Here is a 25,862-nt window from a genome sequence, read left to right on the forward strand (position 1 = left end):
CCTTTTAGTATTACAAATCGGACAAATCTCTTCTCATGTCCATATCAGAAACGAGCAAACACTTAAGTAAAATAGACTCAAACAGATCCAGCACCAGTGCAGCAGCTGGGATGAGCAGTTTTTTTTTTTTGTCTTTATTATTGTAACATTCATCTATGTTATTTTGACACCATTGTGACTGAAGACGGAGGCGAAAATCGTCGTCACTCTGACGACTTCTGTGGAGCGCGTTATTATCGCTCCACGGTGCCGCGCTCTGGTCGGCAGTCAGCTCAACAGCCTGTGGTCATTGCAAAACGCTCAGTTAACGGCAGCAGTCCAACAACCACTGTCAACTCGAAAGATGTCCGGCATCACTGGGAATTTGGATTGCGACGACTGCTTATCACCTGCACATGTTGCCAATAGCACAGAATTACACCTGCACCCCACCATGGATGCGGACGATGAACTTCTGAGATACATCTGGAGAGAGTACTTACATCCCAAGCAGTATGAATGGGTTCTAATTGTGGCTTACATCATTGTATTCTTCGTTTCTCTCATTGGAAACTCGCTTGGTAAGTTGAATTTTTTAAAAAAAAAAGACTAATTTATTTATTCCCTGTTCTTGCGTGGCAGTAATTGTAAAAATCCTTAATTACACTTTCAACAACTTTTTGTGAGTGAATATATAGAAAAAATATGACCATGACGACTAAAAATGTCAAGGAGTGCAGTTTATTTGATGTTAGAGTCGCCGCGGCAAATCTGGTGATGGAGAGGCAGAGGACTCCGCTGAACGCAACACTCAGAGCATAAGTGCAGCTCACAAGGATGAGAACAGATGTGTTTAAAGGTCCCCTGTAAGGTACCACTGTGAGCATACTCGAGCGTGCTGTCACCAAGGTTTTTGCATAAACATTCATTTCTGACCATGGATTCTCTCCAGTGTGCTCTCCCTCTCCTTCACAATTGTCCAGTTTCGTTGCCATTTATAGTTTGTTTCTCAGAGATTGTGGGAAAGCCTGTGATTTTTGCCTCTGAGAATTTTACCATTCACGTGCAAGGGGAGTCAAAGTGGCCATGCATCTCTCTTCTGAATAGTCAATGTTCTTGTGGGCCAGCTGATAAATATTTGACATGCCCCCTCTTTTTTGTTCCTCTGAGGGAGTCCTCAGGTATGCCCTGTTATAGCTCTAATGTCACATCCTCTGGAGCTTGGTCTTTTTGAACTTTGACTTCAAAGGAGTCTTTATGCGGATTTGCATTGTTCATCTAATTCAAGATTCCTCCTAACTTTGTCATCCAGGGTGTTTCTATCTTTTGTATTCTTTCATAAAGAGCATGACCCTGGCATGAAACACTGCATGGTCTTTCATAATGATCTCCTACTCTACAGGAATGTACTGCAGAATTCCTCACCTTGTACAGCTGAACGTGCAGCTAACAAATACTGTAAAATAGTCTGATAATGCTTCTAAGAATTACATTGGTTGAAATTCACTGTTAGAAAAACATCTAATTAACGTAAAGTCACTGTTAATGCCACATTTCCTGTCCTGTAAGTTATAACAGGCAAACAAAGACATTTCAATGAAGAAAACATCAATGGTTTGAATTGTAAAGTCATTATTCATAATTATTGTTTCCTAATTTTGAATGCCAAACTACTAAAGAGGAGTACATATTTCATAATTAATCTTTTAAGAGATTTCTCCATGTGAATTAAGGGCTACAGCTGTGTACAAAAGTCAAGGAAGAGGACTCAGTCTTTTTCCATGCTCTCTCTCACTTTGTATTTCAGAGAGCATTTTTTCTATCACACTGTGCAGAACCTACCTCTTTATGCAACTTTATGTCCAGCAGATTTTATGTATGATTAACAGATAGTATTTTTTAAATGTAGTGTTTTTTACTTTTATACTACCATCTTTAATCATTTTTATTTATTTTGAGCCTGTAAGCGATGATTCAAAATCAGCTTCAGTAACTATGACTATGCAGGATGTTATCCAGCGGACTTACTCTTCCTTCTATGAGCTGGCTGTATTTCTTTGTCTTACACATCTAGAGGACACAATATGAGGACATATTTCATGAGGATGGCTATTAGTTTCAGAGTTGACATTTTTTGGCATTATAAGTGTCTCCTGTCAGTGTGGAAGTACAGCGGAAACAACTGAAAATGGCAAGCCAAAATACCTTTTAAGATAATTCTAGCTTCTCTTTATTTGTCCTTTTGTGTCCTAAATGTTGTTTTTCAGTAATATTTGCATTAGCTTTTTCCTGTTGTTCAAAGCATTATTTGTATTCATACAAATAAGTCACAGAAACTGCACTGCGTCTCACATAGAATCTCTTTAAGCTTTTATTAAAACTTTTTCAAAGGTGATACAAAAAAGCAAAGCTTTGCAAGTAATTTCAACCCAGTATCGAAATTTATACAAGGGCAACACATCAAAGATTGAAATGAAAAAAACAAAATTTTTTTTGAATATTTATATGTACACTTGCTTATTTAAAAAAAAAACATTTTACCAGAAAAAAACATTTGAAAAAGTTTGGAAAAGCCAAGTTTACCACTGTGCAGCATAAACTTAAAACTCTTCGTTGAACAACAGTCTGGAAGCCTCGGGAAAGCATAGAGATCAGCTACTGTAATTTCAAAAGCATCACAATTTCCAGTTCTTGCTTGGTATAAGGTATTAGCCGCTTCTCAGTTCTGATCCTTGTTTGTCATGAATGATTTATTGTTCAGCGGCAATAGAGCAGTCAACGATGTGAAAATGAACTGCAATATGCAACAATGCACCTCCGTAACATTATGAATGCTAGTATTTCAACTGTGTACTGATAACAAACCACGTCTTTATGTGGAAGATTCAGCCTCCATTGTTTTCAACAAAAACTTTTCAACACGGACTATTTAACCTAATACTGAAATATTACTATTAGCAGCTCAGAAGAAGACTGTCAAGGTGACATGGGTCCCTTGTAGTGATTTATGGTTTTCACAACCTATCTGTGCCTAAAGCGTAGTTTATACTTCTCCGTCATTTCGACGACGTCGACATGGACCCCTTCGCCGTAGCCTGACATGCACCTCCAAAAACGTCTAACTACACGTCGCGTAGACGCGGACCGCAAGGGCTGTGATTGGTCCGCTCAGAACGTAATTTCCGGCAGTTGCTTTTTCCGGTCTTAATGGCTGTACACGGCAAAGAAGCTCATCAAATCGGCCCGTTGACATTCAAAAGTATCGAAAGTGCATTTGTTCATCCAGGTCCCCCAGTGGCTGAACCATTGTTGTAAATTCACTCGTTCCCAGCCTCGACCGGTCGTACAGACCACCTCCACAGACATCTCCTCTGTCGCCTGCGCTTCAACATTTGCAATATAAGCATTTGTTCTTCAATATTGATGAGCTCCAACTGCAAATACAGCTGCTCCAGCTCAGTTGCCATTGTTTACTGTTGTTAACTCTGACCGAAAGAAAAAGCAAGGATTCGGCTATAACCCCTGAAACCACACAAACACACAGCCACACCCCCCTAGAAGCATGGTGAATTGCAAAGCAACGTGTACCCTCGACGCAGAACTTCGAATGCTCAATGATGACGTCACGTCGACACCGTCGATGTTATGGAGAAGTATAAACTAAGCATTAGTAAGAGAAAATCTGTAGACTACAGATATTTCACTCAGGATTTTTTGATAAAGGCTGAACACAAAATCTTAAAAGGACTTTAACTTGATAACATTTTTTGTTAGTCCTGCTGTATCATATTAGGGTACACGCTCCTAATCCTGAAAACTCTTTTACTATCTTGAAAAGAATAATTCTGTAAACCATTTGTGTTGGTGAAATTTGAGAAATTGTACCCTTTAGGAGGAAAAAACATACCCTAAACATAAATTTACAGGCTGAAGACGTTTCCCTTTTCATTAATTTCTATACCCACTTAATCCTTTTCGGGGTTGTAGGGGGAACTCGAGCCTTGCCCAAACAGATGGGGACACTGGGAAAACAAAGAAAACATTCTTGCTGTGAGGCCTCAGTGTTAACCACTTCAATCACTGTGAAGCCCACAACAATGAATGAAAAAGAGAAAAAAATAGAGACAGAAATCCAATAATAATAATGAAAGAACACCAAAATAGTGAAACACTGGTGACACTGGCAAAGAAAAGATAAGTGAATAAGAAATTATGATATATAACATATATTATACGATTGATGACAAAAATTTAATTTAATTACACAAAGTTACATTGAAATGAAAATTGATTAATTCATACTGTGAAATGTAATTTATCACTAATTTTGATTAAATTATGGAAATATGCTCAGAGTAATAATTGTCTATATCTTAAGATTATCAAAAGTACAAAGTAATAATGTTAAGGACGGATTCTGTATCTTACAGGGTACATTTCTGACAAACGTACCATTGCCTAAAGAAATTAAACCCATATTTCTCTGCCCGATGTAAAAAACTTCCTGACATGTAAACAAAGCCATCATGAACACAACCTCCAGGAACTCCTACAGGATCCACACAAACAGTCATGAACTCTCTCTACATCATCATTATATTCCCCACAGGTGGATTTTTCAGAATAAATAGAAAAACTGGTGAATGCACAAGCAAAACATATTTTTTCCCCCTCCATTTAAATATTTAGAATATTGAATATTTACTCGGTTTATTTGTTTATCATTTTGATGTTGTTAGTATGTATTTTACTATATATCTGTGCAATCTAGGACCTTCTCTTTAGGAAGCTATGTGAAGTACGTATGAACTGTGTTATACAAATGAATTTGCCATGCCTTGCCCAAGTTACTAAAATTCAGCCACTGCAGGTTTAATTATAACAAGCCAATAAGCTTTATGCTGCGAGTACCGTATTGTAAGAGGAGAAACACGTTGTTTATCAGATGTCCTTAGCCCTCCCCCACTTCATCAGCATCTTGACTGGCAGGCACAGGCAGGATTTCATAAGCACCTACTATTATCTGCAGCCAACTCTGACACATCACCTTCCAAATGCTTAGAATGACATAAGTAATGTATAATTCTATGCTGAAATTATGCCACAGAATTTACATTTCGCTTCAAGCTCAAGACCAGGGGCCTGATGTCATGATCTGTGTTTTGGTGTTTTTTTGGTGTTTATTTTTCCATTCTGTTTCTTGTTAGGGTTTTGTCACTTCCTCACTTGTTTCCTCAGTCTCTCTTCAGTTCAGTCATAAGCTCCACTCCCATCACCTGTGTTTTTTCACTCAGCTGTCTCCACTCACCAATCACCCTCCTATGTATTTAAACTCTTGGTTTCATTCACTCTTTGCCAGATCCTCACCGTTACTATCCCTTGTGCTGTTCCTAGTGTCTTGTTAATATTCAGTGTCTGCACCTGGGTCCTCATTCCTTGCCACCTCCCACACGTGACACCTGATGCTTAAAACTATGTGTACATACATGTGTAAAACTGTGTACGGATATCTGAATAAGCATTCATTTCACCAGTTTTATAAAGACGTGTTTCAGTATGGTTCCCTTAAATAAGTCTCAGTCATTGTGAAAATGTCTACACATATAAGAGCCTGATTTCCAGTTTCCAGCATTTTTAATCACGAATGGATGTGGTCCCTAATTACTCATTAGCATATCAAGACATCTTGGCACTAAACATTTACAACAGTGAAAGCGTCAGCAACGAAAAAACTCAGATTTGATTGAATGTGAAACTGGGATACTCATCAGAGAAGAGGAGGAAATCGGTTTTATTTGTTGGGCTCAGTTGTGAACAAAACTAAACCTGCCTAAAGTTCAAGAAACATAATAACAAGAATAGAAGCAAAGGATCTTATGGAGGTAAAAGGTTGGATTACAAACTAAAGGCAAAAATGCGTGCACAAGTTCACAAAAGGACAACTTATCAGGGCCACAGGAGGAGACCCTCGACTTCTCTGCAACAAATGAAAGTGCAGAGATGATCTGCAGGGAGGCACATATGTACAGATGGATTATGGTGTGTGGGATGTTTTTAACGAAACAGCTTGTACCAGAAAATCATAACAATATCTAAACCTTTCTGCTTTTTTAAAAAAAACAACTAATTAGCAAGTTCTTCCACTGTCATCATGACTATAGCACACAGCTTCAGTTATTTACAGCGCTGACAATTAGATAACAGTGTGTTGTATAGATAAAAAAAAAGAAATCACTGAAATTTCTCTTTTTCTGTTTCTACCTCATATCAGTGTACAATTGCTTTAAAAACGTACATGTTGTCTGAGGAATGCGCTCACATTCTCAAAGCACATTCTTCCTTTGTCAATACCAGTTTGTGAGCAGGGCTGCCTTTAAGCAGCATCCTGCATTAAATTCCCCCCTGCCCCCTAATTTGTGACTATTAAAGATGATGAATAACTAGTCGATGAAAAAGGCAGTAAAATTATTATTATTAAATTTTTTTGGAAGAGCTAAAACTGCAAGAGGTTACTGTGGCATGTGCCCTCCTTTAGCTTATCACTGATGAACGCTGAGATCTAAAAAAGCAGCATTGTGCTTCTGGTTAAAACGTGAGTATGTTATATTGGAAGAACTGTTTTTGGTGAGGATTTGATTCACGTTGCAGTCTTTTAATATGTAGCCATGTTATGTTTCTAGAAAGCACGATCATGTATCACATCCACATTTCTCAGCTTAAAAAAACGTGAGCCTCTGCCAGAATATGACTTAACGAGGAACATGCTGGTTATGTGAGTGCTGTGTTTGACGTCAAAGCATTTTTTTCCCTGTCAAACCTAAAGAAAAGTAAAAGAGGGAAAAAAAAGCACAAGTCTTACCACAGACCACAGTCTTACCTCCAATAAGTTACCTGAAATTTGTATTTTAGAGGGGAAAAAAAAACATTGCAAAGCTTGTAAGACTGTATAGACAAAGAAGTGCCTTGGAGTGTATAAGTGCTGAGAGTGGCAAACAAGACAAGAAAAGCGCTTTATAGATACCATCCATTTACCATTTTCATTATTACACTTTCCTAACATTTCAAGGTCTTTTTTACCTCTGACAATGGGGCTAAAAGAAATCTTGTGGGAAAATTCCAATTGATTATTTGCCAGTATTCCCAAAGTTCACCACACGATCAAGAGTATATCAGTGTGAGTAAACCTACCTTAAAACTTAAATTACAAAATTGGCCTAATTATTGACCAAATTCTAATCACTTCATCTTTAAGCTACAAGAACAGAATAGACAGAAAACCCAAGACATAGCGCTCCTGATCACAGCTGTCCAGAGTCAAACAATATTTCCTTGAGTGTGATGTGTTCACTGTTTAGAATATTAATCTCAATTCAGTCTTCTTTGCCAGATCTGGCCCACGTAACATGGATCTAGTCTTGGGTTAGAATTAAACAGCATTCTAAAAGGATAATCGCCTTGCACAACATATGAATGTGACTCATTTATAATAATAAGTGTTCTGCTGTTGGCAGTGGCATATTCCTGCACTGGCAGGACAGCACGTCCACGCTTAGATTTGTAACAATCGCTTGCTCCCTGATTGATGTCACATTTGACTGATGGGCATTGTAATGGTCTATATATTACCACGTAATACCACTGCCTAAGAAAGCTTTTCGTAGTCTGAACATATAATTTTTTTTCTCTTGTTAATGGGAGAGTGTTTAATTATTTATAACATGCAAATTACAAGTGTATGGTAGAGGAAGATTATATGTATAGTAACATTTGCTCCCTTGTAAAATTTGAGCAGCTTAGGCTCATGATTAGATAACTTAGAGACGTTTCAGGGTCACCTGCAGTATTCCTCATTATTACCTACATGAAAAAGGAAGGAGAGGGTGTCTGCCTGCTGTACCCATAATGGCAGCTGGTTCCACAAGCTAAAAGCCTGATAACTGAAGACTCTGCTTCCCATTCTTCTTTTCTTTTTTTTTTTTTTTTAATTCTCGGAACCACAAGTAAGCTTGTAGTTTGAGATCCATGAACTGGGAAAATATCAAACTAGAAAAATATTTAGAAAAAAATATCAAACTGCACCCAGGTACAAAGACAGCAATCTCAGTTTTGTTTGGTTTTAAAAGCAGATATTTCAGATATCTCAGATATTTCATTTCAGAGTTATCTAGTACTTTATGTCTTGAAGCCATGCAAGCTTTGAGCTGTATGAGTCTGAACAGCCTCATACACAACAATGGAGCGACAGGGGCATGCACACATGGCACGCTGCACGGCGTAAACTAAACATCAGGAGTGATTAGCCTTGAACACAAGCTGAAGTGAAGCTGTGCCAGTGTGTGGCATATTGTGTATTGTAGCAGTCTGATATAACTGCGCAGCATGTTGCTACATACACAAGGAGCATTGTAGAGAGAGATGGCTCAGATGCAGTTTGTACTAGCTAATCTTTGATTGCAACAGGATAACAAGGCAGAAAACTAAAGTAAGTAACAAACTACACACTAACCTTTTCCATAATAGGTTTCTTGGATTATTGACTCCCTGACTCTACATTGCCTGCATGCCTGAGCAGCTTGCATGATTGCCAGATAAGCTCACTATTGCACAGTGTATCTTATTCTGAGTTGGGCTTTACTAAATTGCCAATTTCATGTACATAATAGACCCAAGGTAGAAGTCTTGGATTATGCTCTGGCTCTTTGTAAATGTTTGTGATCTTAAAAATGTAATTTTTTTTAAATTTCTTTTTTAGTTATAGTAAAAACAAACCAAGTTTAAATGAAATAGAAAATTTGTAAAAGTGACGTTACCTGACTGCATTTACGACAAGGTGATATACAGTTAGATCAATGTTAGAAGTGTGTGTATGAATTCTCTTTGTTTTTTCTACGTTTTTCTTTTGGTTGACAGCACACTTTGAGAGAGCGGGAAAGAGAAGAAGAGGAACCAGGTGCACAGGAAAGCTGTTTTACCCACATTCACTGTATTGGAACTAAGCAGCCTTTTGACAGAGTACTGCAAATTGTATGGATTGATAGAGGCCATTTTACATTCAGTATGATGGAAGAGATGAGACTAGAACATGGGATCATAGATATGAGAGAAGGAGGGAGCAGGATGAAGTGTCAGGGTAAAGCAAGAGACAAGGTTAAACAGGAAAAATCACCCATTTTCATACAGTTCAAGTTCAGAAATGACAAAGCTGTTCATCCTGTCAGCCCCTTCATGTGTGGCTATAGATGTACACATGAATGAATGCGATAACCTTTTATAGATGTTTCTATTACTATTTCTGGAGGACTGTGTTCCATGATAATATAAACGTCAAAATTGTGCAGAAGACAAGTCTAAGAGGACACAACTAATTGCTGGGTACATATTTGTCTGGAGAATCTCACACAGCTGCAGATGCATAACGCCCCTATCAGCGCTAAAGTGTCCTTCATTCACATGTTTTTCTCCACTGCACTTAGAGCACTAAGCACTTGAAATTGCAATTTTTGGAAAACCTCCATGCTTATCAATGTCACTTTTCTCTTACAACAAATCAGAAATGGTTTTGTTTTTTTCAATCACCTTAGCAACAATAAGACCTTGCCACAAGTGCTCTGTAAATGAGTATGGCCTATGACAAAGATCCTTATAGATCCTTCTTCCTTTTTAGGTTAACTGCAGTTAACCCAGACATGAGCTGAGACCTCAGACATTGTAAATTAAAAATCCTGTTGATAATGGATCATTATGTGATATTGTGATATCAAGTACCCTTTTAGTGTGGATGTGTGTGTAATGATAAGCTATCAAGCTAGAACTTGTGTGGGGGGAATATAATACAGGAAGCCTGTATTTGTTGAAAATGTGTCTCCTGTTCCTCTCCTTCTAATTTTTGGGTTCAGTTTAAAAGAAAATGTACCTTTTCACTTGCTACTTCCCTCACAAGCACTTCAGGAGGTAAGACAAACCTTTGCCCATGATACTAAACCTTGAAGTTGTCTGTCATTCGTGAGGAAATTAGTATAAAAATCATGGTAGTGTCCTTTAATTCAGTGAAGAACTGAAATAACCAATTAAGATTTGTATCCAATTTTCTCATCACACGATGCATGAGAAGTAAGTTTAATTCTCTCTTGGCGCACTGAACACCTGTGTTGTTGACAGTGAACATGTCAAACTTAATTGTGCCCTCATGCACCACACCATGTGCACTCTGATGGAAACCACAGACCTTGCAATGATTTCAGCATCAGGCATAAATACTACATATACAACTATTGCAACTGCATTATTACACTTGCAGACTGAACCTATTTTAGAATTCTGTGCAACACTGCCACGGCCGGTTGCACAGTAGGAACTGCTAAAAATTGGTGTGCTAAAACATAAAGAGGTTTCAGAAGAGAATTATAAAGGAGTGAAAAAAAGAGTGAAGCATACCGCCTAAATGGAAAGGATGAAATCATAGGTCTTTGCACCGCAGAGAGTAACACCTGTTATGCAAGTTTAGCTGGCACAAGGGTCATGAACAATCATTTTCTCTGCCTCTGTGCTCCCACACTGGGCTTTGTCACACTGGTACTGGTCAGTTTCTTTAGTTCCTGTTAGACTTCAAATGGTTGATTTTATATTTATGTATAACCAAACACTGATCTAGTTTTGATTCAACAGAAACATTCAGTCTCAAATATGACTGAAAGAAAAACGTTTATTTAACATCAATTCCATCACTTTAATTTTGGTTTCAACATAAGACGTCAGCGTAGAGTCAATATATATAGTTGAAGACGTTTCTATTTGGGAAGATATGTGAGAATATATTTGATCTGTAGAAAAATGGTGTTGATTTTTTTTTTTTTTAAATTTATCTTTAATCGATACGAAAAAACATACACACTATATTTCTGATATTACCAACAGTACATCTAGCTATGCATCTACAGGCCCTGGTTTTTGGCCCGATGGAGCATTATTTCTCTTTTTTTTATCAAACATTGTCAGATGAAACATCATATAGTACTTTTGGGATTTCATATAAAAGGTGACCCAGTTCTGTGTTTCCATGTTTTCTTTGCTTTGATCTGGAAAGAGAGAAACGGTAGGTCCGCAGCATCAGTAACCAAAGGAGAAGAAACTCAATCTGTCTCAATCTGGCCCACTTGAAGGTGCTCTGTGAAAAAACCCTCTTGTTTTTTTATGGCTTATTGATTAACAAATATTTTCCCAAATACACATCCAACAGAAACAAGTCAACACGTGCATCCAGCTGGATTGTGTTTCTAGCTGCTTGCCATCAGTGTCTGACTTGCTTTTTACATGGTTTCGCTTGCTAATTCCAAAGCACTCTGTTTGGTTAGCTAAATGGTGTGTGGTTTTTTTAACCACCTATGGATTTACTTCATCTCACCATCATTTAAACACAGCACATTTCAGTTACTTTATGCTTGCAAGCTGGATATGGCTGACTGTGTTTGCAAGCCTCAACAAGGTTGATATTTTTAGTGTGACTTTCTATCTATATATGTGTTTCCAGGAAAATGTGGTACTGTGCATTATTTTTGAAGACTTTGAGAATGTTTGTCAGTGGGCAGAATTTCTGCATATGATATGTTGAAATTTTCTAAGATGCAGTCTAGTCAATATTATAGGTTGGTAGTGGACATCAAAACTCAGGACAACACAGGGGTGTGGTCTAATAACTCAATACTAGAATTTATACTGGTGTTATCCTATCATTCTATTCGTACAGATTAGAGGTGGGCTGTTGAGAGTCATTGGAACACTGACATGATTACCTAAGCGGCAATTCCGTGTTTTAGAGAAGTTTAGTCAGGTAGCTGTTCATAGATAAAGCATTTATTTTACACATAAATGCTACTCTACTATCTGTTTTCTTTTAAATATTATTGAAGAACAAGTGATTTTTAATGCCTATGAGGGACATTTAATGCCTCCTTCAGATTGTAAACTGGATCTACAATTGTTATGTCTAGTTTAGATCAATCTATTTAGAGATGGCTAAATGGCATCATTACAATGATATATGTACTACTGGTATGGGTGATCCATGTTGGGAAATTACCTAAGGAAGCTAAATGGCCATTGATTAACAGAAGAAGCCAGAGTGCAAGAAGAAGAGTTCAAAGTAGAAAACTGAAGGGCAGGCTATAGTTATGTGCAGAATCTGAGAGCAAAGTCACAAGTTACTGTACGTGGTAGTGAAAGAAAAAGCCAACAATGTCTGAAATAATTATTTAAACATTTACTTCTTTTATTCAGGTATTCAGTCAACCTGAGTGAAAGTGAAAGATTCCCGTTTTCAATCCATTCACTAACCATAACCTCATCCCTGTGTAGACTTTGTTCATCTCTATGTTGGGAGTTATTTTGTCAGTACTTTTCCGACAACACAGCGACAATGCTGCCAAATATTATTCTAAAATGGCTTAAATTTTCGCAAGCCATGAATTAAACTAAGTAAGGACAAACCATCTGCGTCCCACCCTCCAAAGAGTTCCATATTAGGCAACATGTAACTATTCTCCACAGCCTTAATTTCTCAGCCTCTTTTGCTTATAGACATGATATAGAAATCATCTAAGAGTCTAAATCACACCTGCCTCTTATTATACATGGATAATAACAGTAATCTAGTATCAAAGTAACACATTCAGAAATGGTTTCCTTTTACATATTGTTCTTCACTTCATTCAGACCACTACAGAAACAAAGACAATCACATGTTATATAATTTAATTTCAGTCAATCATACCATTATACCACACAATTTGCCTTTGTGATAAATCATGATGTGAAAATCTCTTTTCCCACATTTTTAAGCTTATTTAGTAATGGAAGAACAAGAACAGTGGTTATCAATTCAAGGATAACTTTACTTTTCACGCAACTGAAAATGTGGAAGAGTTTCTGTTTCCTCATGAAAATGTGTATCAGCCTCACAGGCTTGTTAAGCTGTGTTTAACGAAACAGCAGTGGATTTTTACAAAGAGAGGAAGCAACAGCTCACACTCCTTTAACCTTTCAATTTTTTTCTTGTTTATTTGGCTCAGACATCTTTAAGAAAAATACCCAGTACTGCAGCTGAATACCACCGCCAAAACCACCGGGAGGTGGAAAGATTGGTTGGCACTGTTATTTATTTCAGGTCTTTTAGATGGCTCTGAAATGCTGATTACATGTCAAATTAAGCTCCTGATTCTATTTGGGTCCGTCTGCTAATGTGTCTGCAGCAGTATAGACTGACAGTTCAAACTGCTATCTTGAGAGTGATATGTTGTACATGTCACTACAACCAACCCGGTAAAATTGCCATCACATAATGTGTGGAGAAGAAAAGCACCACTGTGCACATTCAAACGTGACAACAAGCCTTTCAGCTGAACGATGGAAAACAGTACATGTATGAAAGAGGCAAAATTACCATCAAACACATTTACACATTGTCTACCTCCTGACTTGTTTGGCACAACCCACACAAATAATTTGCTGTCTCTTCACACTCTGCTAGTTTCAACCAATGATGTGACAAATCAGAGCAGAGTGAAGGGAGACTTTAAAGAGGCAGAAGTTAAAAATGAGCATTGCAAGAAAAGTGACAAATAGTCTCCAATAGTCCCCCAACATTTTTCTAATTTATGAAACTCTAAATGAGCATAGTGAGCCCTTCTATCTGAACTCCCAGCGGTTTTGCAGCAAAGGTGCACAAAATCTGGAATCCTTGCGAGTTGCTTCATGCCAACTCGAGAACAGATGATTTTTATTCTTGATTAACTAAACTTTAAAAAAATAGGGTAAAGGTTGAGCTTCAGCATGGATGCTCATTTAGGCAATAGTGGAGGGAAAACATTTGTCAGAATATGGAGCTTTTGCGGTCTGGCACAGCAGTGCAGTTGTTAACACTGGCTCCTCACAGCGAGAAGCTCTGGGTTTAAACCTGCTGATGAGCTGATGCTTCTCTGTGTGTGGTTACCTGCGCCTGCATTGGTTTTCTCTGGATGCACTAGTTTTCTCTCACATTAGATTAAATGTTGATTAAATTGTCTGTTGTGAGTGAGCAAGACTGGCTGTCTCTTTGTGTTAGTCTTGTGATGAATTGCTCAGACTGCACCTAAGGTCAGCTGTGATGTGCGCTATCCCACTGTGACCTCCTACAGGAAAAACTGTGTATGGCTAATGGGTGGATGGAGCCTTTGATCGGCTCCATGGACAAATTGCTGTCGACCCTGTCATGGTGCATTCTTGCAGAAAAGTTAGCAGTTTTTGAAGTCCATTCATTTGCTAAATAGCATGAACACATCTGCCCTGCATTAAAATAGTCACAAGCACAGAATCAGCTTTAGATACAAGAGAAAATGTTTGAAATGTCCAATCAATACACATCTACTTGACATACATTGAAATGTACTTTCTCTTTTTCCCACTCAGCTTCAGTTTACCTGTTTACTTTGTAATGTATGAGCTGTCCACTTTGCTTGTCCTGGTTCTGAAGTCTGAGATTGTTTATTGTTTTTCCACATTTTCCGCATGATTGAACATGATCTTAAAAAAAGGACACCAAGATAAGACTCAGCGTTTGGGGGAAATTGACTGAATGATGGCAGAGCAAAGACTAGTCATTTAAGATCACTTAACTCCTCCATCATCAGATGATATGGCAGAGGCGGAGTTGTGTGTTGTTCTCCAGGCCTGTGCACTCTTAACTGACACTTAGATACGGCACTCACCTGTGTTTTGTGTTTAGTTTTGTAGAGCTGCAGGTTGATGACAAGGTGATTACCAAACTCCTAAGTTTTTTGGCCAAAACGGGATCAAGAAATCAAAACAGGAACAACAAAAAAAATATAGATTGATATTCTGCACAGTAAGTGAATATGACAACCACAATAACAATGATCAGAAAAGAAAACATTTCATGTACACATGACAGGGGCAACAGAGATGGTTGGCATTACATAAAAAGGGATCAGTCAGTGAGTGCTTAACAAGCACTGACTAATTCATCGGTTTGTTGTACACCAGGTGACGGGTTATGTCCAGGCATATATAAATATAATGAGATAGTTTTCACTCAGGGCTGCACGGTGGTGTGGTGGTTAGCGCCTCACAGTGAGAGAGTTCCAGGTTCAATCTCCACCTGGGGCCTTTCTGTGTGGAGTTTGCCTGTTCTCCCCATGTATGCGTGGGTTCTCTCCGGGCTTCCTCCCACTGTCCAAAAACATGCATGTTAGGTTAATTGGTGTCTCTGAAATTGTGAGTGTGTGGTTGATTTCAAGGGTACTTAGTGAATAGCAGAAGCTAATTAGCCTTAGTTGGAAGTAAAATATTTTTTCTCATATGATTGCTAATCCTTTGTTCATACCTTGTAGATGGATTGAACACAAAGGCCTGATTCTCTTCTTCCTCGGTTGTCACAATAGTTCCAAACCTAAATGGAATGTCACATCATTTACAACAGCCATTTCAACAAAACAAGTTTATTTCTAAACAGTATGAGGAAAAATAGTTCCAATTTGAAAGGCAGACAACATGAACATGAGTAAATGGAGCAACTACTGAAAGCGACACCATGTATAGTTGTGGCTTTTATTTTTTTCTAATTGTAAGATGAATTTGGAAGCTGGTACTGCTGTCGCTTGCATCAGTTCATATCTGTTCATCATTCAATTATTTATTGGAATGCGTCTATACTTCCCGAGTGGTTTCGAGAGATTGTACATGTTTTATGACGGTGCCTGTAATGTCTTTGATCAAGTGGTAGCATAAGGAGCTTCCATCCGAAAATAAGAAGTGTATCCATGTTTGCTTCTTATTTTTTTTTACCTTAGTTTTTAATGCAAATCTGAACTTCTCATATTCAAAACGTGGTCAGACATGTGCAAAAAGATAATTTGATTTTACGGCATCCTCTCTTTGATGTTGTAAGCACTTCGATTGGACATTCTGGCTTCATTTTACCAATCTTATACACAGGGCTTGAGGGCTTGAGAAAAAGTTAACATATCTTCACACATCTACAATCCACAGAACACTGGATACACTAGGAAGCAAATTAAAGTGCCACCAAAACAGCCTTTTGTGTGTCAGTCAGAACAGTCACAAACTTGATGACCCATGGTGAAGTGAGACCATCTTTTGTTTTTTGTTTTTTCAGTGTGTAGCAAAGCCATATATTTTTTCCCATTCTTCTGGTGACACTTTTAATTGTAACCAGCACATTTAATTTTACTAGAGTGGTTTTATTGGTTGTTGTAATAGCAGTGGTGGTCCATCCTCGGCTCAATCATATTACATTATGTTTTCAAACAAAAGGAACTGAAGCTTGGCCTTTTAGTGGAAGTGACAATTATTTTAATAATCCTTAGCAACAATAAGTGGACTGCATTTATTTGGTACTTTTCTAATACTTTTTAACTCTGATATAATTAATGGTAGAAACCACATTTATCCATTTGCAAACCATTCATGCAGCATTTTATTTATCTATTCTTTATTCTATACATCGAAAACATACTGTACATGAACCCACACACCACTGGAGGCAATGCCAGGAGGCAATTTCTCACTTTCAAGATTCTACATGTTTTCTATGTTGTATTGTGAAAAAATGGCTTATGAGATTTGCATGTTATTTAATTTCTTTTTTTTCTTTTCATAATTCACATAGCACCAAAATTTCTTTTTAATTGGGGTTGTTGAAAATGTGATACTTTGATCTCTTGTTTTGTCAATGTTTCCTTGAACAAAATAGTAAACTACATGTTTCCCCAGATACGGACAACAATGTGTAATTATATGTATGATGGGATAAGTGCTAGATGGACAGAATTAAAATGGTCAGTTGAATAACTGTGGGGATGATTGAGTGTGGCGTGGTCTGTACAGGAGTGTGAGTGGTCAGAAAGACAGGTACTGTGTTAATGCAGTCCATTTACCTCTTAGAGCAGGCTTGGGTAAGCTTAATATAAATAATTGTAAGTTTGGTCAGGTTGGGCTCACAAATGGAATGGTACCTAAGTTCTGAATAACTTGAATTAGGTCATGATTTGTGTCCATCTCCTGCTTTCAGCCCCACACTCTTTTTGCACAGTACACACACTTGGTGCTGTATCTGCTAGAAATTGATCTCATCTCTTGAGCTGTAATTCGCTCACCTGCGAGAGCCATACATAATTCAAGGTCATGCGGTCTTACTTTAAATGACTTCTTGTGGTGTGTTGTGAGAAACAGCCCTCTGAATGAAAATTCAAGGTGTATACTGTTTACCAAAAGACATCTCCCGTTTAAAGAAAATTAAGACAGGGTAACCGGAAGAAACCCTAAACTGTGGAATTAGAAATCGCATAGGTATGGTAAAGATATACGACGACCAAGATTGTGGTTTAGGTTTCTAGGTTTGTGACCAGCAGTTTTTACCTGTTCCTCTGTGAAATCTTTAATATTTCTGTTTTAGAAACACATTGAGAGCGGGCAAGAGTTTTTTCAGTGCCAGCATATTTTTCAACATGGTTTGTTCCATTTTATTCAAATATATTGTTAGGCAGAAAAGTACTATATGCTGTATCTAATCAACTAATTAAGTCTTTGTAACAAGAAACTCAAACATGGATGTGAACAGGAATGTAATCAAGTTTAAATCAAACTTTATGAATGACAGAATGCCTTTAAGACATTGGTGGATAGATGGAAATAAATCCATTCCACTGACAAATAAACTTCCCCTTTTTGTGTATCACTCTCAGTTTGTTTTGCAGTGTGGAAAAATCGTCACATGCGCACAGTGACCAATTACTTCATTGTGAATCTTTCCCTTGCTGATGTGTTGGTCACCATCATCTGCCTGCCCGCGAGTCTTGTGGTCGACATCACAGAAACATGGTTCTTCGGAAACACTCTTTGCAAAATTGTCCCTTATCTCCAGGTAAGAGATTAAAGATGATCTCTTTTCAAACAAGGTATGAGAAAACCCTCTTGTAAAGAGTATATGAAAGAAAAGAGCCACATATATCTTTATTATTTCTACACAAAAACTTCTTTCTATATTAATGAACACAGAAAGAAGCTTTTGTATCACACAGGTTGGGCATTGTCTGGGATCTTTGATGGTAGTTGATTTAATGTCATGGTCAATTCATTAGCTATTTTTAATTCTTCAATTCAATTATGTCCGACTAAAGAAAATCCCCCATTTTATTTGATGTTGTTGCTCACACTGATGTCTGTTGAGAGAGCGAGATGTAATCTTACATTGTCTGCAATGTTATCTAAACTACTGGAAAAAATGTTACAGATCAGGGGTTTATCTTATCTCAGCTGTGATATGATCAAGTATGTTGGGATGTAAAGTACAAGGATAATGGTGAAGGCTTTTTTTTCTCAACCAGAACAAATGTGAATTCATCTGTACTGGATAAAATGTTGAACCACACATAGTACACTTTAGGGCACCAGACTGTAGGCCTCATTGAAGGTCTACATAGTCATATTCTCCCTGTTTACTGTTGGGTGCTTTGCATTATCATTGCTGCTGCTTTCTTTTTTGTCTCCTGCTGCTTTTAAGAACACCACAGGGTTTAAATCTCACTTGGCAAACAGTAAGGTGACATTTGAGTGGGTTTTCCATGCTGTGCTTCTAATGCATTTTGAAGGTCTGAAATACCTTGAATGGGTTAACGACAGGGGAGAGCAAAAGCCAAACACAACTCATGTAATTTTTTTCTAAAGGTTACCTATACTACATACAATGCTGATAACATGATGTTTCTCATTTATGATTTCTCAACATTGTACATGCAGATGGAGACCAATTAGAAAATTCTGCATTTATTTTTGTAACACTGGCTGCAAACAGTAGCTGTAATAAAATCTTTGACCACTCAGTGATGTAAAGTGTAGAAACACATAGGAAGAACTAAGTTTTTGTACAAACATAACTCATATGCACCGTTATAAAAAACATTAGAATTTTTTAATCTGGCCAAAAAAAGACAGTAACACCAACCAACTTTTAAATTCACCATGGGCAAGAGTGAGATTGTGTATGGAAGCTTGTCTTGTCACTGTGCTGGCCCTCTGATGGACTGATGACCTGTCCAGCATCTGCCTCCTGTCCAATAGCAGCTGGGATAGGCACCAGCCCACCCCTTAATGAGATTAAGCAAGTATAGAAAATGGATGGGTGAATATAGGCTGAGTGTTGTTCTCAACTGAACCAATTGAAAAAGGAATTTAGCTCACTGGCTTTGTCCAGACTTGCATCAATCTGACTCCTCTTCTCCTTTAAGCCTGTGATCTTTTTCATCTCTGACTGCAACTTTTTCAGGTCATTGGTGATTCGGGGCTTATTACTCCAGAAGCATCTCACTGTCCTTGTAGGGATTATGGTTTCTACACAGAAGTTATAACCTGTTACACATTAAGTCATGACATTAATGACTTAGTCTCTGTTCCAGTCTATGGCCCTAAAAGACCCCATCAGCTTCCAGACACAACCTCCTCTCTGCTGAATCATCTGATTTTTCCTTTGAGAAGATGAATTTAGTCCATACACCAAAAACCAGAAGGTATAGACTTCTGTAAGCAGCTGCACAAACATGGAAAATTAAAATAATTGATGCTCACAAGGTAGGCTTTTAATGAGCAAAATGTTTTCAGGGTGCCATTTTCTGATATGAAGGCAGTAAGAACTGTAAGAAACAGCATTAGACAGGAACGATGGAGTAATTGAAACTGAAGTCTGAAAGGCCAACTTTCTGAGATAAACCTCTGAATGGACTGCTGGAAAGACTCATCAAAATCTGTGTCTGCCAGCCGACAACCTTCAATAAGATTCAGCAAACTCTGGAGTTGTGGTACACTGCTCTACATGCTGTGGACGAGTGTTGAATAAAATTGAATTGCATTTTCTACTGGCAAATTTAAAAGGAAATCATAATGCCATCTAAAAGAAAGCTGGAGATGATAAGATGACATAAATCTTCACTGAATGACCTCTGAAAGTTTTAGCACAGCACTCAGTCCAATTACAGATAAGCCTCACAAGCATGCTCCAGCTTGTAATATCATGAAAAATTACAGGCTTTAAGGTGAAGTGAAGTCAGAACGATGTACAGGGCCAATTCACATGTTTTCTGTCGGTTCAGTTCAGAACAATACTTAACATGCTCTTTGCCTGCCTCAAGCTACACAGACCTCACATCCTACCTGCACCCACGATTTTCTTGTCACCTCCATAATGCCCTCCCACACCTCAGTAATGGACCTCAACGAGCCTTACTCACATCCCTCCACATATCAGGACATACTAAGACCTCCTGATGTGCTTCTATCTTCAGCCTGTCTGTCTCCAGTAGTTCTGGGTCTGGATGGTGTCACCCCAGAGACCTGAAGCTGTGCAGCTATGTGGGATTCTACAGCACATCTTCAGCCTTAGCCTAACTGTTCCGAGTTCGACATCCTGCCTTGCTCTAGTATCCAACAAAATCTCTGTGCTCATCTATTACAAACCAGTCGCCCTAACATCCCACATCAAGAATGTCCTGGAGAGACTTAGCTTGCCTAAGTAAGTGTGCACTTGTGTAAGTGCAAGTTAGCCCTTTTGAGGACCCACCACTAAAACTACAGTTTGCTAATCAATCTGGGAGTGATGATGAAGATGCCATAATCTACCTGCTGCAGCAAGCCCACTCTCATCTAGACAAAGCAGGCAGCACAGAAAGAATAGTATTCTTTGATTTCTGCAGTGCTTTTGATATACCCTACATTTCCAAAAGTATTCGCTCATCTGCCTTTACACGCATATGAACTTAAGTGGCATCCCATTCTTAATCCGTAGAATTTAATATGACGCTGGCCCACCCTTTGCAGCTATAACAGCTTCAACTCTTCTGGGCAAGCTCTCCACAAGGTTTAGGAGTGTGTTTATGGGAATTTTTGATCATTCTTCCAGAAGTGCATTTGTGAGGTCAGACACTGATGTTGAATTAGAGTCTCCACTCTAATTCATCCCAAAGGTTTTCTATCGGGTTGAGGTCAGCACTCTGTGCAGGCCAGTCAAGTTCTTCCACACCAAACTCACTCATCCATGTCTCTATGGACCTTGCTTTGTGCACTGGTGCGCAGTCACGTTGGAACAGGAAGGGGCCATCCCCAAACTGTTTCCACAAAGTTGGAAGCATGAAATTGTCCAAAATCTCTTGGTATGCTGAAGCATTCAGAGTTCCTTTCACTGGAACTAAGGGGCCAAACCGAGCTCCTGAAAAACAACCCCACGCCATCATTTTTTTACGTTGCCTACCACTTCGTGGCTGAGTTGCTGTTGTTCCTAATCGCTTCCACTTTGTTATAATACTACTGACAGTTGACTGTGGAATATTTAGTAGTGAGGAAATTACACAATTGGACTAGTTGCACAGCTGGCATTCTATCACGGCACCACGCTGGAATTCACTGAGCTCCTGAGAATGACACGTTCTTTCACAAATGTTTGTAGAAGCAGTCTGCATGCCTAGATGCTTGAATTTATACACCTGTGGCCGTGGAAGTGATTGGGACACCTGAATTTAATTATTTGGATGGGTGAGTGAATACTTTTAGCAATATAGTGTAATTCAGCCATCACTGTCATGTGAGAAGTGCCAAAAAATAAAGATGGATGAATCCACAACCGTCTGGTTTATTAACTACTTCAGAAACACACAACAGTTTGTGAGACTGAGGCACTGTGGCGTTATATTCCCCACCACATTATCTGCAGCAATCCCAGTATTCAAGCCAAGATTTTTTTTCTTTTGCCTTCTAATAAATTAGTAACTGGATTTTTTTTCTATCTAATCTATTTCATTTCTTGTCTTTTACCCCCTCTGTCTGTCACATCAATGAAGCAACAGGGTCGTGTGCTTTTGGAACTTTATCAAAACTAACTTATAGCTAAATCTTATTACTTTTGGTCTTTCTTTTCGAGCAATGTGAAATCTCCACCAATATTGTTTATCATTCTCTGTAATATCTATAAATTTCGTAGCATCAATCTCAAGAGAATGTTGTACTGTCCACTGTTGCAGCCAAGTATGAGATTATGAAATCTACTCAATGAGAAGTACTGATTGTCTCTGTCTGCTTTGTTTTTTTTACACAGACCATCTCAGTTTCTGTATCAGTCCTAACACTGAGTTGCATTGCCCAAGACCGTTGGTATGCTATTTGTCACCCGCTTATGTTCAAGAGCACTGCCAAGAGGGCCCGCAAGAGCATTGTTGCCATCTGGGTTGTGTCGTGCATCATCATGATTCCTCAAGCCATTGTAATGGAGTGTAGCAGCCTTCTGCCTGAGCTCACGAACAAGACCAGCCTATTCACAGTGTGCGATGAACATTGGGGAGGTTAGTATTAACAAGTCTTGTCTAAACATGTGAAACCAATATGTGAGAACTATCTCTGCCAAAAGCACAGCTTAAAGTAAAAAAAAAAAAACAATTCAGAAAATGACACAAAATATGAGTTTGTGGTGTTCAGAGTGTTGTTTTATGTAGAAAATTGTTCATGCTATATAATGCCAACTGGTAAGCATATATTTACTATTTATTTTATCCCTAAAGCTAATCATCTTCTTACTCATTGATATCTTTTTAAAATCTTACTCTATTTATCTTACTCTACTTCTATCAACAGGCAGTTCACGGTGTGATGCCATTTATATGTTATAGTGCAATCTCATTTTTGGAACTGTATACATGTTATAATTTCCGAAGTACAACAGCGTTTAGAGCCCACAAAATGTAGTAATTACATTTTTTTAGCCTTAATTGGACACTGCTTTGTTATGTGCTGTGGAGCGGTGTGGCTATTACACCTGCTAGCTTCAGACTGTGTTGTACATGCAGAAAAAGCTTTTCAAGCCACATCCTGTTACACTGCCTGTAGGCAAACTGTTCTATGGATAGTTTTGTAACATATTGCTTCCTTACATAGAGGAGAGAAGAAATTGACAGGGCCAGCAACAGTAACCAAGGGAATATGTGTGTGTGTGTGTGATCTTATTTTTCTCTCTACCACTCTTTCACAGCACACTAAGATGCCAGGGGTGACTGAGGAACATGTGGGAAACAAATCAGAAATAACCTAAACTGATTGATCATTTACAAATTCAAGAAATCATGAGAGCATTTCTAAAAAAAAAATGTTGTGGTACTAATGTAATGATAAATGACTGTTGGAGGCAGTGGTCATTTTATCATTTCAATAATAGATATGAAATTGTGAATTAATCATTAATCATCTGATTCATTTAAGTGGTGTTGTATTACCAGGTCTCCATCCAGCCGTTCATTTTCTCTACCCATTTAATCCAACTGAGGGTTGGGTGATGATTGCCAGTCTTCACAGGGTCACACAAAGAAAAATGAGACAAACAACCATCCACGCTCACTCCAGGGGTCACTTTGGAGACACAAATTAATCTAACATGGATGTTTTTGAGCAGTGGGAGAAAGCCGGAGTACGTAGAAAAAATCTACAGGGAGAACGTGCAACCTCCACTCAGAAAGGCCCCGGGCAGGGTTCAAACCACCCTATTCCTGTGAGATGACAGTGCTAAGCCGATCTGCTTTAGAAACTGTAATAATGTCTCCAAACATTATGTACCCTGTAATTCTCAATTCAGAGTGGTGAAGGAGTCAAACATTATACATCAGATAGGTAGATAAATACTTTATTGATCCCGAAGGAACTTTGTGAGTTTGTAATGGTTAGATGGTTTCTGATTGGTTTCTCACTTGTTCCTCAGTAACAACACAATGTTTTTATAATGCAAAGTCTTTTTCTTTTCACAGCTGCGATTTATCCAAAAGTGTATCACACCTGCTTCTTCATTGTCACATACTTTGCACCATTATGCCTCATGGTCCTGGCATATATTCAGATATGCCACAAGCTGTGGTGTCAACAGGTATGTATTTATGTTTTTTACAAGTGACTCCTCAGGGGCCTGTATGATATGAACCAGGATGTGTTTCATTATTTAGCTTCATCACAATCATTCACCATGATTTCTAATTTGGTGAAAACAAACAGAGGAGTTGCATGTGTGTCACACAAACAAATTTATAGCCCAAAGCATTTTATGTTAGAATTCAGACTAAATGTAACACAGTCAGAGTTAAAAGCAACCACCATGGCTGTACAACTAATAAAGAACATGAAAATGCATGTTGCAGTTGAATTCATATCCCATGTAATAGAATATCAGCCTCATTCTTCAGCTTTTTTTCCTGGGAGTATTAATTTGCCTTAGGAGCAGACGAGAAGAAATCAAACCAGAAAATAGCCACACTTTGAGTGACTTTCCTAGACATCCAGTCTATAAGCTGATACATTTTCATATGAACATTTTAACTTAACTCTTTGCAGTCACATTAATGCTTGTCAGGGAAGGTCAAATGTATTAGATGAAGTCTAACGCTTGACAGAGACAGAAGAGACCTTTTTAGCGTCCTATACCAAGATTCTTTTTAATCTTTAAGATAAAGCGATTTCATGTCTCCACAGTTGATAGGCTACATGGCACTCTCCACCTGTAGGAATTTAAGCACCATCATGACTGTGTGAAATTGCCTCACTAAGCCTTATATCCTGCCTCACTGTACAGGTCCCTAGTCTCATAAAGCTTTGTTTAAACATTAATCTCACTGTGAATTGAGGTTCATTTGGCTTATAGTGCCTAATGTATGCACAAATTTAATCAACAGATTCCTGGAAATACTTCAGTGATTCAGAGGAAGTGGAGGTCTATCCAGTGCTCAGCTACAAGTTCAGGACAGAGAGAGTCTACGAGGGTTAGAACCAGCACATTAAGTGCTGAGATCAAACAAGTCAGAGCCAGGCGCAAAACAGCTCGCATGCTAATGGTAGTGCTCTTTGTGTTTGCTCTGTGCTACTTACCGATCAGCGTGCTCAATGTCATGAAAAGGTAACAATTTCTCAAGATCTTCTGCTCACTGGATCAAAAGCTAATGAATGCAGAGTAAGCTCCGCTATAGAGCTTATTTCAGATCAGAGACCATATCGTGCATGATTTTTTTCTTACATCTTTGTGACTGATGCAGTATGGTCAGATCACTGAATTGTGGCTTGTTTTTGTGACACAATGCATACTAAAGTAATCTCCTTCCTTCTCCTGTTTTATCTCCAGAGTCTTTGGCACCTTCAAGAACACAAACGACAGAGAGACAGTGTATGCATGGTTTACTTTCTCACACTGGCTTATTTATGCCAACAGTGCAGCAAATCCCATCATTTACAACTTCCTGAGCGGTGAGTTTTTAAACCTGTCATACCTCTTAAGAGTTTATTTACAGTACAAAAGTAAGTTCATTACTGTCCTCTTGTGGACAGTTTGACATCAACAACGTAACGCTCCGCCTTAGATTCTCCTCAACTCATTATATGTCGATATTCTTTGATGTCTGATTTGTCAAAGGTTCATGGATATCACAAAAGCTGTGTGGCCCTCATACTGACATTTTCATTTCAGATGTTCCCCTCCTTACTGTAAAAACTAAAAATACTTCCACGTCAAATGAGGAGATAAAATCATCTAAATCTCAATAACTCATAAACTAGCAGACCTTGATGCCTCTGACCCAAGACACATATACAGTTAAAAAATAGATTATATATATTCTTTTTGTTTTTTTTCCAGGCAAGTTCCGTGAGGAGTTCAAATCAGCCTTCTCCTGCGGTTGTTGCGGCCAACAGCAAAATCAAAAAGAAAGGATGAGGATCAGAGCAAGCTCAGACAGCCGAAAGTCCTTGTCAACTCAAGTTAACATTGTGGACAATCTGTCACGTATATCAGAGCAGATGGTGTAGTGTTA

The 25,862-nt window shown here is 38.3% G+C and overlaps 1 protein-coding gene across 1 annotated transcript; it reads left to right on the top strand.

The window, feature by feature from the left end:
• Positions 1-343: 343 nt before the first annotated feature.
• hcrtr2 (hypocretin (orexin) receptor 2) lies at positions 344-25,862 on the top strand. Its single transcript, XM_072390388.1, has 7 exons — positions 344-560; positions 17,733-17,911; positions 22,127-22,370; positions 23,820-23,935; positions 24,735-24,955; positions 25,178-25,299; positions 25,688-25,862. Exons 1-7 carry the CDS (start codon positions 344-346, stop codon positions 25,855-25,857), a joined length of 1,269 nt encoding a protein of 422 aa, XP_072246489.1. The 3' UTR covers positions 25,858-25,862.

The sequence above is a fragment of the Leuresthes tenuis genome, unplaced genomic scaffold (genome assembly GCF_036924035.1).
Source record: "Leuresthes tenuis unplaced genomic scaffold, fLeuTen1.0.hap1 SCAF_8, whole genome shotgun sequence".
In the NCBI taxonomy this organism is placed as follows: domain Eukaryota; kingdom Metazoa; phylum Chordata; class Actinopteri; order Atheriniformes; family Atherinopsidae; genus Leuresthes; species Leuresthes tenuis.